This window comes from Oncorhynchus tshawytscha, linkage group LG19, assembly GCF_018296145.1.
Source record: "Oncorhynchus tshawytscha isolate Ot180627B linkage group LG19, Otsh_v2.0, whole genome shotgun sequence".
Classification (NCBI taxonomy): Eukaryota; Metazoa; Chordata; class Actinopteri; order Salmoniformes; family Salmonidae; genus Oncorhynchus; species Oncorhynchus tshawytscha.
This window is the reverse complement of record NC_056447.1, coordinates 704,089-721,991: the sequence shown is the minus strand read 5'-3', so window position 1 is coordinate 721,991 and position 17,903 is coordinate 704,089. Positions and strand designations below refer to the sequence as shown.

The window sequence follows — 17,903 nt, the reverse complement described above, 5'->3', positions numbered from 1 at the left end:
CACCCAGCTCATAATACTTTTCATTCAAATTATATTTATCCTAATTGGCTATAGTGTTAGAAACATAGACCATATCGGGCCCAATGTTGTTTTTGCTTTGTGGACTGATTTATATTTGTAAAGTTAAATGTCAGACACATGCATGTGTTAAAATAGGTTTTTTAGGCTATAGACTAGGCATATAGTGTCTGTCTATTTATTTTTGTGAATTGCAAAAGTGAAACCCCTTGTGATAATTATAAATGGTGTGTTACTGCTATACACAATTTTGTTTTAATGAAACATGCTACAGTTGGAGTTGCACATACGGTAAGTATTCGGCCCTGAGTTGATCGGCCTAATATCGCTTAAATTAACCTCTCTTATATAAATAAGGTTTTAGACCGATTATTTTATGGCAACAGTTCATGTCTTATTGGTAAGTAATTTGGGTCATTAGATGTGTTTCATTTAGGCCATAGCCTATCATTTTATGTATTTATTCATTTGACATTTTGCAGTATCAAATCGCTTGAGATGCACCATCTCGTTTTCAAGTATCCGAATAAAAAATAACAATAATAACAATTAAATAATAACAACAATAATAATAAAAACCTACATTAACAGCATAAAATAAAGTTTTACAATTACTACTAGTCCTACTAATAAAAACTACTGCTACATCTACAAATACAACTAATTAAACGAAGTACCTATAATATATATATACATCTTCACATGCAGATGTTTTTATTAGTTAAATGCACTGTGTAATGCCCTGATTTCTATAGGTACATTGTTCCAGTCAGTTTTACATTTTTGGGGGGTATGTAATTAGGCAAGTCAGTTAAGGACAAATTATTATTTACAATGACCGCCTACACCGGCAAAACGCGGACGACGCTGAGCCAATTGTGCACCGCCCTATGGGACTCCCAATCACCGCCGGTTGTGATACAGCCCGTGGTGTCTGTAGTGACGCCTCTAGCACTGAGATGCAGTGCTTTAGACCTCTGCGCCACTCGGGAGCCCAGTTGGGCCTTTGTATCTGAAAGATCTTACTAAAACCTCAAGATGAACCCTTGGAATGTGTAATTGCTGCTGTTGTGGAAAGGAGTAGTGTGTGTCTTGTAGAGTTAGGTGTTTCTTAATATATAGGCCGACAGGGATTTTTTTTAAATAAATCTGCTCCAATGCAGTTGTCTTCTGCTTGGGAGAAACATGAATACTTTAGAAACTATAATCTTTCCAGCATAGTTAATGCGTTGAGACGTTACATATGATAGGCCTATGACATGGAGTAAGTATAACAAATAATTTATGTCTGATCATATGCTATTGTGTCCTCTATTTCGTTTTTATTTTGCAATCAAATGGATGTGAATTATTATTTTTTTTTTTTATTATTATTTGGATCCAGTATAAATCGCGAGAAATTATCAAATGTACAATAGGCCTAATATTATAATATAATGTGCTTAATACAGTATAATATGCTTCAGAAATTATCAAATGTACAATAGGCCTAATATTATAATATAATGTGCTTAATACAGTATAATATGCTTCAGAAATTTGAAGATATTTTAGAATTTCAAGATGTCATTATAATCTTTGTTCCTCAGGTTCAAGATGTCATTATAATCTTTGTTCCTCAGGTTCAAAACGCATTCAGTTGTCTTGGCAAAGCAATAGAGTAAATGATGAATCATGTTTTGTATAAATAGCCATAGTCATTTATTTATAATAACATCGAACGACTTTCACAAATTTTAAGATGTATAAATATAAAGTTAAACATTTCTCACAACAAACCAACCACGCGCCCCTGAATATAAACAGGCAACATTAAATACATTAAAAACCTTTTTTTTTTCGTTTCACCTCTTATTTACACATAGACCTATACAAAAATGGTCCTCTATTGTCATAAACAATTAAAATGGCAAGGGAAAGAAAGTGGTCAAATATTTCATATAAGATTACATGTACATAAATAAATCGGTAATTTATTTCTTATAAAACGTGACCCATGGGATGCCAATGATTGAATTTCAAAGAATTTAAAAATTAAAGGAAGGAAAGGCAACTTTGCCATCATATTCTTATAGTACCGCCACATTCTGCAACCCTGTCCGTTCGTTGTTTTCTTCATTTACATGAATGTAGCCATATACTATCACTGTCTTTTCATAGCACTTGGTAGATGGGGTCATGGGAGGGCTGTGGGCACTTGGTCGGCGACGGCACGGTTGCCCCTGTCTCGCTCAGGATAGATCCCTCTTGGGGAGAGCAGGGGCTACCCTCCTGAACTGATAACATAGTGCACGCGGACGTGTCTGTTGAGATTCTCTCCACGATGCTGGATAGACAATCCAAGCTGGAGATGACTGCGTTCTTTTTGCTTCTGGCATCAGCTGTAGTAACACAGGTGAAGAATACATCAGAGACAACAATGAACTAGTAGCATTGTCTAAATGTCAAATGCTGTCTGTCTTGAGTCTTGAACTTTGGGCTACTGAAGAAGAGCTGCTGCTGAATAAAACGTTATTTTAAACCGTATAATAAAGGTCTAGGCCTATAACAAGTCACAATAATATAAAACTAAATAGAAACGTACCATTTGGAGTCTCCGCAAAATAAGAGCTTTCATAGCTGCTTCGTCTTGCGGACGTGCACGTCGGGGCATTATAGTCCATCTGGATAAAAAAAAAAGATGACATTATTAAGAATTCGAGCAATACAATATCACATATTGTGTTCTGTCAACTTGTGGAATGATATGTCAAACCAAAGACCTACAAATCAACATATCATACTATAGACCTCAATCCAAAATAATATATACAAATAAAATGGAATAGGTCTACTAAATGTATGTATACATTTTATGTAATAAAGAACGATCGAAATCCAGTGGACATGCCCATAGACACTGAGGTCAAGATGCACCAACTCACCATTCCATCAGAGCAGTTGGACCGTGGGCTGGATGCGTCAGAGTCCCCGTTGTAGTGCTCCAGCGAAGGGTAGTAGTTTTCGCCGTCCTGGCCCCTGAGCAGAGACTGCAGAGACTCGATGTAGCTGATGGCATTTCTCAGGATCTCCACCTTTGGAAGCCTCTGATTGGGGTTGTTCGACGTACATCTCTTCAGGTTCTCGAAGGCGTCGTTGACCTTGCCCAGTCTCCTCCTCTCCCGCATGGTAGCAGCCTTCCTCCGGTCGGTGTTGGTGGTTTTCCTCTTGCAGGCTTTGCATGCCCAGAGGAGGCACCTACCGGCTTGGTGGTGCCCGCTTGGGGCCCTGATGTGCTCGTCTTCGTTATGATGATGGTCGTCTGGCTTGAGGAGACCAACATGGACTAACCGGGGGTCCATGTCTTCGAAAAAATGCATGTCGCTGGTGTTGAAGCACGGGTCGTCATAAAAGTCATCAGCGGAGGTGATAGGGAACGAAATATCCGACAACTCCATCTCTATCTCAGTGTCAAATGCCAAGACCAACTTTGTAACAATTCTTCTCCTGGCTCTGTATTTGTTACAAACGTTCTAGGTTACCATAAACTTTGGGCAAAAAAAATAAAAGTATCCTTAAAATTATGGTTAGGTTTTAGTGTAGGAATGTGGTTAATAACTTTCCCCAACCTCTATCCTAATGCACCCTGCAAACTGTTGCTGATGCTGTGGATCGAACAAGCTTTTATCCTTGGTGTTAGAGTTAGGGGCGTGCTCTGCATTTCTGACAGCTCCCTGGATTGGCCAATGATCGCGCGGAATGGGTGCATAGGGAGGGGTTTACAACTTCACGCTAATTAGTGAACAATTTCTCATAACTGTCCCTATAATAACATAGAGATCGAGGCCTATTATTCGTTTGAAAACAGTCATACTGATATTTTAAAAAGCTCTGATACTAGAGAAAAATAAATCACAGCAACCAATTCAATTTTCATTCGTTTTTCATAAATATAATTTACAGATTACATTTTTATATTTTGGTGCTTAGTTGTATTATTGGTATGATTCTATCTGGTCCTATTACTAGAATGTTATGCTGTTGCTGAAGTTCCTTCTGGAATAAATAAAATAGGCTAATTCTATTCTATTCTATTCCCTTTCATATAGCCATAACCTGTCTAAATATATCATTCTGTTATGCACAAGTTTCTCTAATGTCCCTATAGCCTATTGGCTCAAATGTTACAACAATTTGTTTCTAAGAGTTTCTGAACACAAGTTGGCCTAATGATATCAGCACTTAGTCTCTTGCACACACTATTACTTTCGGCAGTGGCAGTTAGCCTATAGCGGTTGCAGCATTAGGCAAGTAGCCAAAATGTTGATAGTTTGAATACCCAAGCCAAAAAAATAAATAAATACATATGTTGATGTGCCCTTGAGCAAGGCACTTAACCCTAATAGCTCCAGGGCTGCTGTTGATAATGGCTGACCCTGGTCGTGACCCCACTATCCAAGGATGTCTCAGGGGGAGTTGGGATATTAGATATATTTTTTAATTCAGGTGTGAAACAGGACAAATATAAGCATCCACCAAATTATTATTCTAATCTATAGCCCTCAGATATATTCATTTATCCAATGTGCATGCTGCTTTAGAATTAATCAGGCAGACCAGTTTGTTTTAAACACAATGTACTTTTGTAAATACAAAATGCTCTCTTGGCTGTAAATTCTGCTGCTATGTAAAGTGTATATTTTTTTAGACAGGTCTATTGGAGAATATGAGGCCACTATACGCCTACTTCTTGAAAACCTGACAATATTATGTTATAGGTGAGAATCACTAGATGGCGATAGTGAGTTGACTAAAGCAGTGTTGGCATCCCATGCAAAACTCCTCCAAATATCAAATCAAATCAAATTGTATTGGTCGCGTACACATATTTACAAATGTTATTCCGGGTGTAGTGAAATACTTATGTTCCTAGCTCCAAAAGTGCAGTAGTATCTAAAAATGATTCACAACAATACAGAAGACACATCTAAAAGTAAAATAATAGAATTAAGAAATATATTAAATATATAAAAACATATAAAATATATCAATTAGATCAAGCAATGTTGGAGTGGCATTGACTAAAATACAGTAGAATAGAATACAGTATATTCAGTTGAATTCGGGAGTTTACATACACTTTAGCCAAATACATTTAAACTCAGTTTTTCACAATTTCTGACATTTAATCCTAGTAAAAATTCCCTGTCTGAGGTCATTTAGGATCACCAATTTATTTTAAGAATGTGAAATGTCAGAATAATAAGAGAGAGAATTATTAATTTCAGCTTTTATTTCAATCATCACATTCCCAGTGGGTCAGAAGTTTACATACACTCAATTATTATTTGGCAGCATTGCCTTTAAATAGTTCAACTTGGGTCAAACGTTTTGGGTAGCCTTCCACCACCAGCTTCCAACAATAGGTTGGGTGAATTTTGGCCCGTTCCTCCTGACAGAGCTGATGTAACTGAGTCAGGTTTGTAGGCCTCCTTGCTCGCACACACTTTTTCAGTTCTGCCCACAAATCTTCTATGGGATTGAGGTCAGGGCTTTGTGATGGCCACTCTAATACATTGACTTTGTTGTCCTTAAGCCAATTTGCAACAACTTTGGAAGTATGCTTGGGGTCATTGTCCATTTGCAAGACCCATTTGTGACCAAGATTTAACTTCCTGACTGATGTCTTGAGATGTTGCTTCAATATATCCACATAATTTTCCTGCCTCATGACGCCATCTATTTTGTGAAGTGCACCAGTCCCTCCTGCAGCAAAGCACCCCTACAACATGATGCTGCCACCCCCGTGCTTCACTGTTAGGATGGTGTTCTTCAGCTAGCAAGCATCCCCCTTTTTCCTCCAAACATAACGATGGTCATTATGGCCAAACAGTTCTATTTTTGTTTCATCAGACCAGAGGACATTTCTCCAAAAAGTACGATATTTGTCCCCATGTGCAGTTGCAAACCGTAGTCTGTCTTTTCATTGCGGTTTTAGAGCAGTGGCTTCTTCCTTGCTGAGCGGCCTTTCAGGTTATGTCGATATAGGACTCGTTTTACTGTGGATATAGATACTTTTGTACCTGTTTCCTCCAGCATCAACACAAGGTCCTTTGCTGTTGTTCTGGGATTGATTTGCACTTTTCACACAAAGTACGTTCATCTCTAGGAGACAGAACGCTTCTTCTTCCTGAGCGGTATGACGGCTGCGTGGTCCCATGGTGTTTATACTTGCGTACTATTGTTTGTACAGATGAACGTGGTACCTTCAGGCATTTGGAAATTGCTCCCAACGATGAACCAGACTTGTCGAGGTCTACAATTTTTATTCTGAGGACTTGGATGATTTATTTTGATTTTCCCATGATGTCAAGCAAAGAGGCACTGAGTTTGAAGGTAGGCCTTGAAATACATCCACAGGTACACCTTCAATTGACTCAAATATTGTCAATTAGCCTATCAGAAGCTTCTAAAGTCATAACATAATTTTCTGGAATTTTCCAAGCTGTTTAACAGCACAGTCAACTTAGTGTATGTAAACTACTGTCTCACTGGAATTGTGATACAGTGAATTAGAAGTGAAATAATCTGTAAACAATTGTTGGAAAAATTACTTGTATCATGCACAAAGTAGATCTCCTAACTGACTTGCCAAAACTATAGATCGTTAACAAGAAATGTATGGATTGGTTGAAAAACGAGTTTTAATGACTCCAACCTAAGTGTATGTAAACTTCCGACTTCAACTGTACACATGAGATGAGTAAAGAAGTATGTAAACATTATTCAAACATTACTAAAGTGACTCGTGTTCCATTATTAAAGTGGCCAGTGATTGCACGTCTATGTATATAGGGCAGCAGCCTCTAAGGTGCAGGGTAGCGTAACCGGGTGGAAGCCAGGCTAGTGATGGTTATTTAACAGTCTGATGGCCTTGAGATAGAAGCTGTTTGTCAGTCTCTCCGTCCCAGCTTTGATGCACTTGTACTGACCTCGCCTTCTGGATGATAGAGGGGTGAACAGGCCACAGCTCGGGTGGTTGACGTCCTTGATTAACAATTTCAGATTGTCAGTGATGTGTATACCGAGGACCTTGAAGCTTTCCACCTTCTCCACTGCGGTAACATCGATGTGGATAGGGGAATGCTCCCTCTGCTGTTTCCTGAAGTCCACGATCATCTCCTTTGAGTGATAGATTATTTTCCTGGCACCACCCTCCCAGGGCCCTCACCTCCTCCCTGTAGGCTGTCTTGTCATTATTGGTAATCAGGCCTACTACTGTTGTGTCGTCTACAAACTTGATGATTGAGTTGGAGTTGTGCGTGGCCACGCAGTCCTGGGTGAACAGGGAGTACTGGAGGGGGTTGAGCACCCACCCTTGTGGGGCCCCTGTGTTGAGGATCAGCGAATCAATAAGAATCTTTTGACAAATCAGGACACTGAAGTCACTATGAACACAAATACTACTTGAAGTGTTCAATCAAGCACCATAGAGAAAAAGAGACCGTTCAGAAATGTATCGAAAACTTTATTTTGAAAGGTAGATATATTGTTGTAACATTGTATTGTACGTGATGAAGAGGGACAGTGTATATTTGATCTGTATAGTAGGTAAATGCAATAGGTTTTGTAGAAACATAAAGTGTACAGATGAGACCAATCCCAAACAATATCCCATTATACATCAACCCATAATTTCTTATGAGAGTGACCTCTTTGTAAAATACTGAATACAGAAATACCATTATAAGCCATATAACATAGCGAGGTGTGTCAATCCAGATATTAACAGTATTTCAAGTACTTTGCCTTCAGCTTTGATTGTCACATTGTTATCTCTCAATTCATGCAACACCACATTATGACAACATGGTTCAACTTTGCTCATGGAATACATACAGTGCCTTCGGGAAGAATTCAGACCCCTTGACTTTTTCCACATTTGTCATTTTACAGCCTTACTCTAAAATGGATTAAATACAAATATTTCCTCAGCAATCTACACAAAACACCCCATAATGACAGAGCGAAAAAGTTTTTAGAAATGTTTTCAAATTTAATCCACTAAAAAAACAGATATTTTTAAATAAGTATTCAGACCCTTTGCTATGGGACTCAAAATTGAGCTCAGGTGCATCCTGTTTCTGTTGATCATCCTTGAGATGTTTCCTCAACTTGATTGGAGTTCACCTGTGGTAAATTCAATTGATTGGACATGATTTGGAAAGGCACATACCTGTCTATATAAGGTCCCAGCGTTGACAGTGCATGTCAGAGCAACAGTCAATCACTGAAGTTGAAGGAATTGTCCGTAGAGCTCAGAGACCGGATTGTGTCGAGGCACAGACCTGTGGAAGGGTACCAAAACATTTCTGCAGCATTGAGGGTCTCCAAAAATACAGTGGCTGTCACGACTTCTACCGAGGGTAACTCCTCTACCCTGTTCGGGCGGTGCTCGGTGTTGCCGGTTTACTAGCCGCCACCGATCCCTTTTTCCTTTTCTGTTTGTTTTGTCTGTGATTCTTTTCACACCTGGTTTCATTTGCGTTTATTTCTGTGTGTCAGAGCAAAAACCAAGCCATGACGTCGAAGGAATTGTCCGTAGATCCGGGACAGGATTGTGTCGACGCACAGATCTGAGGAAGGGTACCAAAACATTTCTGCAGCATTGAAGGTCCCCAAGAACACAGTGGCCTCCATCATTCTTAAATGTAAGAAGTTTGGAACCACCAAGACTCTTCCTAGAGCTGGCTGCCCGGCCAAACTGAGCAATCTGAGGATAAGGGTCTTGGTTAGGGAGGTGACTAAGAACCCGATGGTCACTCTGACAGAGATGGGAGAACCTTCCAGAAGTACAACCATCTCTGCAGCACTCCACCAATCAGGCCTTTATGGAAGAGTGACCAGACGGAAGCCACTCCTCAGTAAAAGGCACATGACAGCCCGCTTGGAGTTTGCCAAAAAGGCACCTAAAGACTCTCAGATCATGAGAAACAAGATTCTCTGGTCTGATGAAACCAAGATTTAGCTCTTTGACCTGAATGCCAAGTGTCACATCTGGAGGAAACCTGGAACCATCCCTATTGTGAAGCCTTGTGGTGGCAGCATCATGCTTTGGGGATGTTTTTCAGAGGGAGGGTCTGAGAGACTAGTCAGGATCTAGACAAAGATGAAGAGAGCAAAGTACAGAGGAATCCATCATGAAAACCTGCTCCAGAGTGCTCAGGACCTCAGACTGGGGTGAAGATTCACCTTCCAACAGGACAATGACCCTAAGCACACAGCCAAGAGAATGCAGGAGTTGCTTCAGCACAAGTCTCTGAATGTCCTTGAGTGGCCCAGCTAGAGCCAGGACTTGAACCCGATCGAACATCTCTGGAGAGAACTGAAAATAGCTGTGCAGAAAAGCTCCCCATGCAACCTGATAGAGCTTGAGAGGATCGTCAGAGAAGAAATGGAGAAACTACCCAAATATAGCTGTGCTAAGCTTTTAGCGTCATACCCAAGAAGAGTCGAGGCTGAAATCGTTGCCAAATGTGCTTAAACAAAGTACTGAGCAAAGGGTCTGAATACTTATGTAAATGTGATCTGTTTTTTATTTTGAATAAATTAGCAAACATTAAAAAAATCTTTTTGCTTTGTCATTATCGTGTATTATATTAGATTGAGGGGGAAAACGATGTAATACATTTTAGATTAAGGCTGTAACCTAACAAAATGTTGAAAAAGTAAAGGGGTCTGAATACTTTCCAAAGGCACTGAACATGATACAATGAGGCTGTGTCCTTTTAAATGCCCAAAGTAGTTTTCTTTAATATAAACTACTGAGTGATTTATCTACTGGAGACGTTGGTCAACTCCTCCTGCAGCTGGTCGATGAGGTACTCCCCGAAGCCCCCCGAGCGGTCGCTGGTGCAGCCCACCCTACGTGCGTTGGTCAGCAGGTCTCCCAGCAGTTTGACACGTGGCACCAGCGGCCCCAGGAAGCGGCTCTTGATCACACTGGCGGAGTGCGGGTCGCTGTGCTCCTTGGACAACTGGCTGAGCTCCACCATCACGGCCATCTCCTCCTTCCACTGGCCCAGCATCAGCTCCAGGGCTGGGATCACGGCATACACCTCCTCACAGCCAGGCCTCTGGGTGAGAAAGACAGCACACACACACACACACACACACACACACAAAGACCGCCATTAGAATGCACTGACTAAGTCGCTCTGGATAAAACGTCTGCTAAATAACCTAAATGTTACATAGACAGCATTGAAGGATAACTTGAAGGATAACTATTTTTTTTCTTGTAATATTACTTTAAAATCGTTCCACCATTTCCGAAAATTCTAATAGTTTTCCTAATTTCAGTTTGTGACAAAACAAGCAGTGTAGATAATAATTTTACCATCTAAACTGTGAAATATATTTAAATAACAACTAATATTGTATTTTCAGTTGTTTGAAGCACAAAACCGAAAGTAAAAGATGCAAAAACTAAACTTAAGAACGGGAAGCCTAGAAATAGAGATCTTTGAACAGATCTACTGTTTCTCGGGCTTTTAATGAGAATGACAGATGTACAGTGCCTTGTAAAAGTATTAATCCCCTTGGCATTTTTCCTATTTTGTTGCATTACAACCTGTAATTTAAATGGATGTTTATTTGTATTTCATATATTGGACATACACAAAATAGTCCAAATTGGTGAAGTGAAAAAAATGTACTTGTTTAAAAAAAATCTACAAAGAAGAAAAAAAGAAAAGTGGTGCATGCATATATATTCACCCCCTTCGCTATAAAGCCCCTAAATAAGATCTGGTGCAACCAATTACCTTCAAAAATCGCATAATTAGTTAAATTAAGTCCACCTGTGTGCAATCTAAGTGTCACATGATCTGTCACATGATCTCAGTGTATATACACCTGTTCTGAAAGGCCCTAGAGTCTGCAACACCATCAAGCAAGCGGCACCATCAAGCAAATGGAAAGAATATGGCAACACAACAAACCTGCCAAGAGAGGGCCGCCCACCAAAACTCATGGACCAGGCAAGGAGGGCATTAATCAGAGAGGCAACAAAGAGACCAAAGATAACCCTGAAGGAGCTGCAAAGCCCCACAGCGGAGATTGGAGTATCTGTACATAGGACCACTTTAAGCCGTACACTCCACGGAGCTGGGCTTTACAGAAGAGTGGCCAGAAAAAAAACATTGCTTAAAGAAAAAAATAAGCAAACACATTTGGTGTTCGCCTAAAGGCATGTGGGAGACTCCCCAAATATAAGAAAGAAGGTACTCTGGTCAGATGAGACAAAAATGTTGCTTTTTGGCCATCAAGGAAGACACCAAACCCAACACCTCTTATCACCCCAAGAATACCATCTCCACAGTGAAGCATGGTGGTGGCAGCATCATGCTGCGGGGGATGTTTTTCCATCAGCAGGAACTGGGAAACTGGCCAGGAATGATGGATGTCGCTAAATACAGGGGAATTCTTGAGGGAAATCTGTTTCAGTCTTCCAGAGATTTGAGACTGTAACAGAGGTTCACCTTCCAGCAGGACAATGACCCTAAGCATACTGCTAAAGCTACACTCGAGGGGTTTAAGGGGAAATATTTAAATGTCTTGGAATGGCCTAGTCAAATCCCAGACCTCAATCCAATTGAGAATCTGTGGTATGACTTATAGATTGTTGTACACCAGCAGAACCAACTTGAAGGAGCTGGAGCAGTTTTGCCTTGAAGAATGGGCAAACATCCCAGTGGCTAGATGTGCCAAGCTTAGAGACATACCCCAAGAGATTTGCAGCTGTAATTGCTGCAAAATGTGGCTCTGCAAAGTATTGACTTTGGGGGGGTGAATAGTTATGCACGCTCAAGTACTGTTTTTTTGTCTTATTTCTTGTTTGTTTCACAATAAAAAAAACATGATGCATCTTTAAAGTGGTATGCATGTTGTGTAAATCAAATTATACAACTCCCCCCCCAAAAAATCTATTTTAATTCCAGGTTGTAAGGCAACAAAATAGGAAAAATGCCAAGGGGTGTGAATACTTTCACAAGCAACTGTATAACTCACATTTTTAATGTGAATTTGGTCGGGTCGCCCAATTTAATCGTTTCTTAAAATCCGAAGACACTACATCCCTCCTATTTTAGCTATAATCTTTATGGAAATGAATCTGTCCAAACTGTAAAAAAATGTAAAAAATTAAAAAATTAAAAGGGGAAAAAAATGGCCTTACTGACAAGTTTTTTTTCCAAACTTCAACCAAAGTCATCTATTATTGCAGAATTGAATACATATCTTAATAATATTAGAACTGACAAATAGACTTGTTCAGGACATATCATTTGCCCTCACTGATCAAATGGATAACAAGGTGTTCCAAATTGCTGATGATGGACCCCTTAGCAGTCCCACACAGGTTCTATTTTACATGACTCGTAAAACTAGAGGAGGCAGAAAGAAAAACTAAAGTGGCAACGTCACCCCGTACATCTGGAAACACAATTAATGCACTGTCCTTCCGCCTGCGCATTAATCTCCCCAATTTTCCGGAACTCTGGGGAAATGTACACCCTGGCAGGCATTAGGCCTGAGCCCCAGGCAAAGCCCCAAGGTTAGGGTTTAACCCCCCCATCCCCCTTGGCCTCAGATTTCCCTAACCTGTCCAGTCCACTCACAACCCCTTATTTCTAGCCCCAAGGAGCCCCAACACCAACCAAAACACCATCTCTGAAAGGTATGTAGCAGATCCTATAGGTATTACGTTGCAACACAAGGACTTTAGGAATAATTAACGTAAACTCACCCCATTCCGTACAAATGTGCATAACCGCGACATTCAAACGAGACTGCAATGAAAACTAATGGGACTGTAAAAGATGTGTTGGCATCAAAATTCAGGGTGTGAACTACGTTTCGAGTCAGTGTTGATTGAAATGGTAATACTAACAGTATTAACAGCTAACAGGCAGCCTGCTTAATTAAAAAAAATTAATCCATTGTGATTGAATTATAATGTTGCTAGTTATCTAGTTGTGGCCTTCTGGCTAGCTAGCAACAACATTAGCACAGATAGAACAATGATACAGATATTTCACTAGATGTATAAATGTCATGCAGCTGCTTGGCGTTTCCACTCACTACCAAATATGGTGGTGAGAGGAAGTCCGTTGCCCGGCAATGGGAGAAAATGGAACGAGATGGATTTTGGCCGACATTCTGCAAATGTTCTCAATACAGTTTTCAGTTCCCGAAACTAGAATATGTTACGAACAGAGAGGACTAAGTTTTGTAAACTTTACTATTTGCTGAAATGGACAAAAATGGCGTTGTTTAGAAGGAGTGCACAGGCGAATTGAGTTACTGCACACTTGCAATTCTCTGAGTAGGCGTTCCCTAAAGGAAACAGGCAAAATACATGCCAGAACGCACCAATAGGCTCTTGCTAGCTCATGATTGGCTCTGCTCTGACCCCCCTCATTTGTTCCCATTGGAAATGAGCTTGCTAGCTACCTAACCGTAGTTATCTACAACAGGCACAAGCCAAACATATATTAAGAAAGGGACTGCCAACTTGTGTTCTGGAGTTGAGTTGAGCTGTGCTATGTGAACAACAAAAAGTTGACTGCAGAGACTGCAGACACTTTCGGCAGAGCTGCTAAGAACAGTATCCTTGGTGTGTCTGATGCTTTATACCATTCATATACTGTATAGTTGCATGTAGCATTAGTGCAGAGTAAGGACTTGCAGATCCTGATCTATGTATTTGCTCAGAGTTACTACAGTAATTGTATCACACTTATTTGTGATATCATGTTCATACTAGGGCTGTCAAATGATAAAAACATTGAGTTAATCACAGGATTTGTCATGATTAATCGCAAATTTAGAATTTGCTAAAATTGAGCTGTAAATTAAGATTGTTTTTATACAAAAAGCAATACAAGAAAATTAACATCTTCATTTTGTCCAACAGTCATCAAAATCAGGTAGATTGATGAAGCACAATTTATTATGCATTTTGGATATTTTCTGTATTTTTAATGCTTTCAAGCAATGTGATTATTCACAAAAAAAATTGATGCACAGAAATTAGTTCATAAACTCAGCAACAACAAAATAACGTCCCTTTTTCAGGACCCTGTCTTTCAAAGATAATTTGTAAAAATCCAGATAACTTTACAGATCTTCATTGTAAAGGGTTTAAACACTGTTTCCCATGCTTGTTCAATGAACCATAAACAATTAATGAACATGCACCTGTGGAACGGTCGTTAAGACACTAACAGCTTACAGACGGTAGGCAATTAAGGTCACCGTTATGAAAACTTTGGACATTAAAGAGGCCTTTCTACTGACTCTGAAAAAAACAAAAGAAAGATGCCCAGGGTCCCTGCTCATCTGCGTGAACGTGCCTTAAGCATGCTGCAAGGAGGCATGAGGACTGCAGATGTGTCCAGGGCAATAAATGGCAATGTCCTTACTGTGAGACACCTAAGACAGTGATACAGGGAGACAGGACGGACAGCTGATCGTGCTTGCAGTGGCAAAACACATGTAACAACACCTGCACTGGATTGGTACAACCGAACATCACACCTGCGGGACAGGTACAGGATGGCACCAGCCACTGCCGAGTTACACCAGGAACGCGCAATTGGACAGAGCTTGTTGTCATTGCAGCCAATCTCAACACTGTGTGTTACAGGGAAGATATCCTCCTCCCTCATGTGGTACCCTTTCTGCAGGCTCATTCTGACATGTCCCTCCAGCATGACAATGCCACCAGCCATACTGCTCATTCTGTGCGTGATTTCCTGCAAGACAGGAATGTCCGTGTTCTGCCATGGAAGAGCCCGTATCTCAATCCCTTTGAGCACGTCTGGAACCTGTTGGGTCAGAGGGTGAGGGCTGGGGCCATTCCCCCCAGAAATGTCCGGGAACTTGCAGGTGCCTTGGTGGAAGAGTGGGGTAACATCTCAAATCAAATCAAAGTTTATTTGTCACGCGTGCCAAATACAACAGGTGTAGACCTTACAGTGTAATGCTTACTTACAGGCTCTAACCAATAGTGCAAAAAATGTATTAGGTGAACAATAGGTAAGTAAATAAATAAAACGGTAAAAAGACAGTGAAAAATAACAGTACTGAGGCTATATACAGTAGTGAGGCTATAGAAGTAGCGAGGCTACATACAGACACTGGTTAGTCAGGCTGGCGGGTGGTGAAACACAATGCAGATAGTCCAGTTAGCCAATGTGCAGGAGCACTGGTTGGTCGGGCCAATTGATTTAGTATGTACATGAATGTATAGTTAAAGTGACTATGCATGTATGATAAACAGAGTAGCTGCAGCGTAAAAGAGGGGGCGGGGGTCACACAATGCAAATAGTCCGGGTAGCCATTTGATTACCTGTTCTGGAGTCTTATGGCCACATCACTAACGTTCTATCATGGTCCAAACACGCCAACACAGTCGTGAAGGGGGCACGACAACTCCCCCTGAAAAGATTTGGCATGGGCCTTCAGATCCTCAAAAAGTTCTACAGCTGCACCATTGAGAGCATCTTTACTGGCTGCATCACCGATTGGTATGGCACCTGCTTGGCATCTGACCGCAAGGCACTACAGAGGCTAGTGCCTACGGCCCAGTACATCACTGGGGCCGAGCTCACTGTCATCCAGGACCTCTATACAAGGCGGGACCAGAGGAAGGCCCTAAAAATTGTCAAAGGGTCCAGCCACCCAAGTCATAGTGTTCGCTCTGCTACTTCACAGCATTGTCCTATACTAGGCTAGCTAGCTAAAAGTCTTGCTAGTCTAACTTCCTCGCATGGGCAACAATGAACCAGCCAAGTTAGCTAGCTAGCTAGTTCATGTGAGCCCACTACATCTAGGCTACATGTTGAACTTCAAAAATCAGCTGATTATCAGTTGCTGTCAAACACACATGGATCTGAAGCAGACTCTCTTCCCCAATATTGTGCAAAGAATTCTACTAGATGAAATTCAAAAATGATTCAGAGGGGTTGGGTTAAATGTGGAAGACATCTCAGTTGAATGCATTCAGTTGTACAACTGACTAGGTATCACCATTTCCCTTTCCATGCCCTGCTTTAGGGTCATCCCTAGTTACCACAGATACAAAGTCATAAACCCTGCCTATTTCTACCATTTTATTATTAAAATCTGATTCTCCACCCTAACCTCAACTCTCACCACATTGCTAAACTTATGCCTAACCTTAAATTGAGACCAAAAAGCTTCTTTTTTCCCCAATATCATTTCGACTTTGTGGCTGGGGAAACTAGTGGAAACCCTGCTTTAGTGCCTAGAGTTAGGAACCCATCCCCTCTCTGCTGGCAGTGGACACACAGAATTAGAATATGTAGAATGGGCGTCTCCATTCGGGTCAACTATGCTATAATGGGTGTACTGGAGGTTCATTCTATTTCTATGAGTGGGCAGCTTTACCTGGATGTCTTTACTGCAGTACTGTCCCCCTCTGTCTGACAGGTAGTCCATCATGGCCTCAGCCTTCGCCTGCTCGTTCACAGACTGCTCATGGAAGAACGCTGCCACTCTTGGCAAGGCAATGTCATCCTGCTCAAATATCTTGGCCTGGAAGAGTCAATACAGAGTAACTCAGGTAAGAGTGATCCACGTACAAATAGGTTATTGACATATATTGCTGTATTGGAGAGCATACAACTTTATTTATATTGTGACTCTCATAGGCTACTTGGTAAACGTAATCAACTCATGATGTCCATTTGTTTTCCTCTCTCCATCCTCTTTCTCTCTTCCCCCATGTTTCTCCATCTTCCCTCCACCTCCCGTCTCCCCTCCTACTCCCCCCCTACTCCCCCGTCTCTCCATCTCAATTTACCCTGATTGAATTTCGTAAACAAGTAACTTGCAGTTGCAGCCTATTGCTAGATGGCCGGGTCGCCCTTACCAGTGCATCAAGTATGTAAGCGACCTCCATAATCAATGTAGATACTCCGCACAAACTCTCCTCAACGACCGCTGGGAGATTCTGTTTCACTCTGCTCCCGAGAAAAGCTCGGTGAGTTTTACAGTTAGGCAGGTTGGTCTTCAATCTCTTGCCGCTTGGTTCAGCCATGTTCAAAAAGTCCCGACTGTGGTTAGATTGTAACAACAACCGTTGTTGCGCAACTGTAATAAAGTAGATCGTTAACGTTAATGATTTCGATTGAACGACACACTTTTTGATTGCATGTGTAATACTTAACTAATAGATCCTAATATAAAGAACTACTTACACTATAAGTGTTGTATACAGTCTTTGGTTGCGGGAGTGTAGGACAATAGAAACGGAGAAATCGTTTCCCGTTCAGCTTCTCAAGTTCATCCGGTGCGTTGAACGACACACCGCCCTATATCAAAGTGAAGAGCGACGTCAATTGCGAATAGTAGCCTACAATCAAACAACGACGAGTGAACATTGTTAGAAAGGGAGCATGTCAGCAAGAACAGTGGCTAATGCATGAACATGAATTGTAGCTTAAGCCTACTGTGATCATACTATCGAAATCCTTCATTTTGATTCAAGGGATGGGATGTTGGTCAGTGCTTCACAATTGGGTGTTGGAAAATAATGTATGCTCGTCACAATAGAATAGAACAGAATAGAGAATAAAATAGTACAATTTGCATTGAACAGAATCACTTGCTTAGGGATACTTCACCCAAATTACAAAATGGCATTATTGGATTCCTTAACCTGTAATTCTATTGACCAGGTATGACAGAAATCCATGCTTTGGTTAAGTTTCCTGGCACTGTTTCCTAATGTCATGGTACCTACAGTTGAAGTTGGGAGTTTACATACACCTTAGCCAACTACATTTAAACTCCGTTTGTCACAATTCCTGACATTT

The 17,903-nt window shown here is 40.9% G+C and overlaps 2 protein-coding genes across 2 annotated transcripts; both read right to left on the bottom strand.

Annotated features, from left to right (window-relative positions):
- Positions 1-1,706: 1,706 nt before the first annotated feature.
- On the bottom strand, positions 1,707-3,645 carry myod1 (myogenic differentiation 1). The gene is made up of 3 exons (XM_024378795.1): positions 2,943-3,645; positions 2,603-2,681; positions 1,707-2,399 (listed from the first exon to the last, which is right to left on the bottom strand). Exons 1-3 carry the CDS (start codon positions 3,453-3,455, stop codon positions 2,173-2,175), a joined length of 819 nt encoding a protein of 272 aa, XP_024234563.1. The 5' UTR covers positions 3,456-3,645; the 3' UTR covers positions 1,707-2,172.
- A 5,764-nt stretch (positions 3,646-9,409) lies between these two features.
- On the bottom strand, positions 9,410-17,407 carry LOC112218195 (ferritin, heavy subunit). Its single transcript, XM_024378794.2, has 4 exons — positions 17,286-17,407; positions 16,958-17,178; positions 16,474-16,620; positions 9,410-10,133 (listed from the first exon to the last, which is right to left on the bottom strand). The coding sequence occupies exons 2-4, from the start codon at positions 17,123-17,125 to the stop codon at positions 9,831-9,833; spliced, it is 618 nt and encodes a 205-aa protein (XP_024234562.1). The 5' UTR covers positions 17,126-17,178; positions 17,286-17,407; the 3' UTR covers positions 9,410-9,830.
- Between the last annotated feature and the right edge of the window lie 496 nt (positions 17,408-17,903).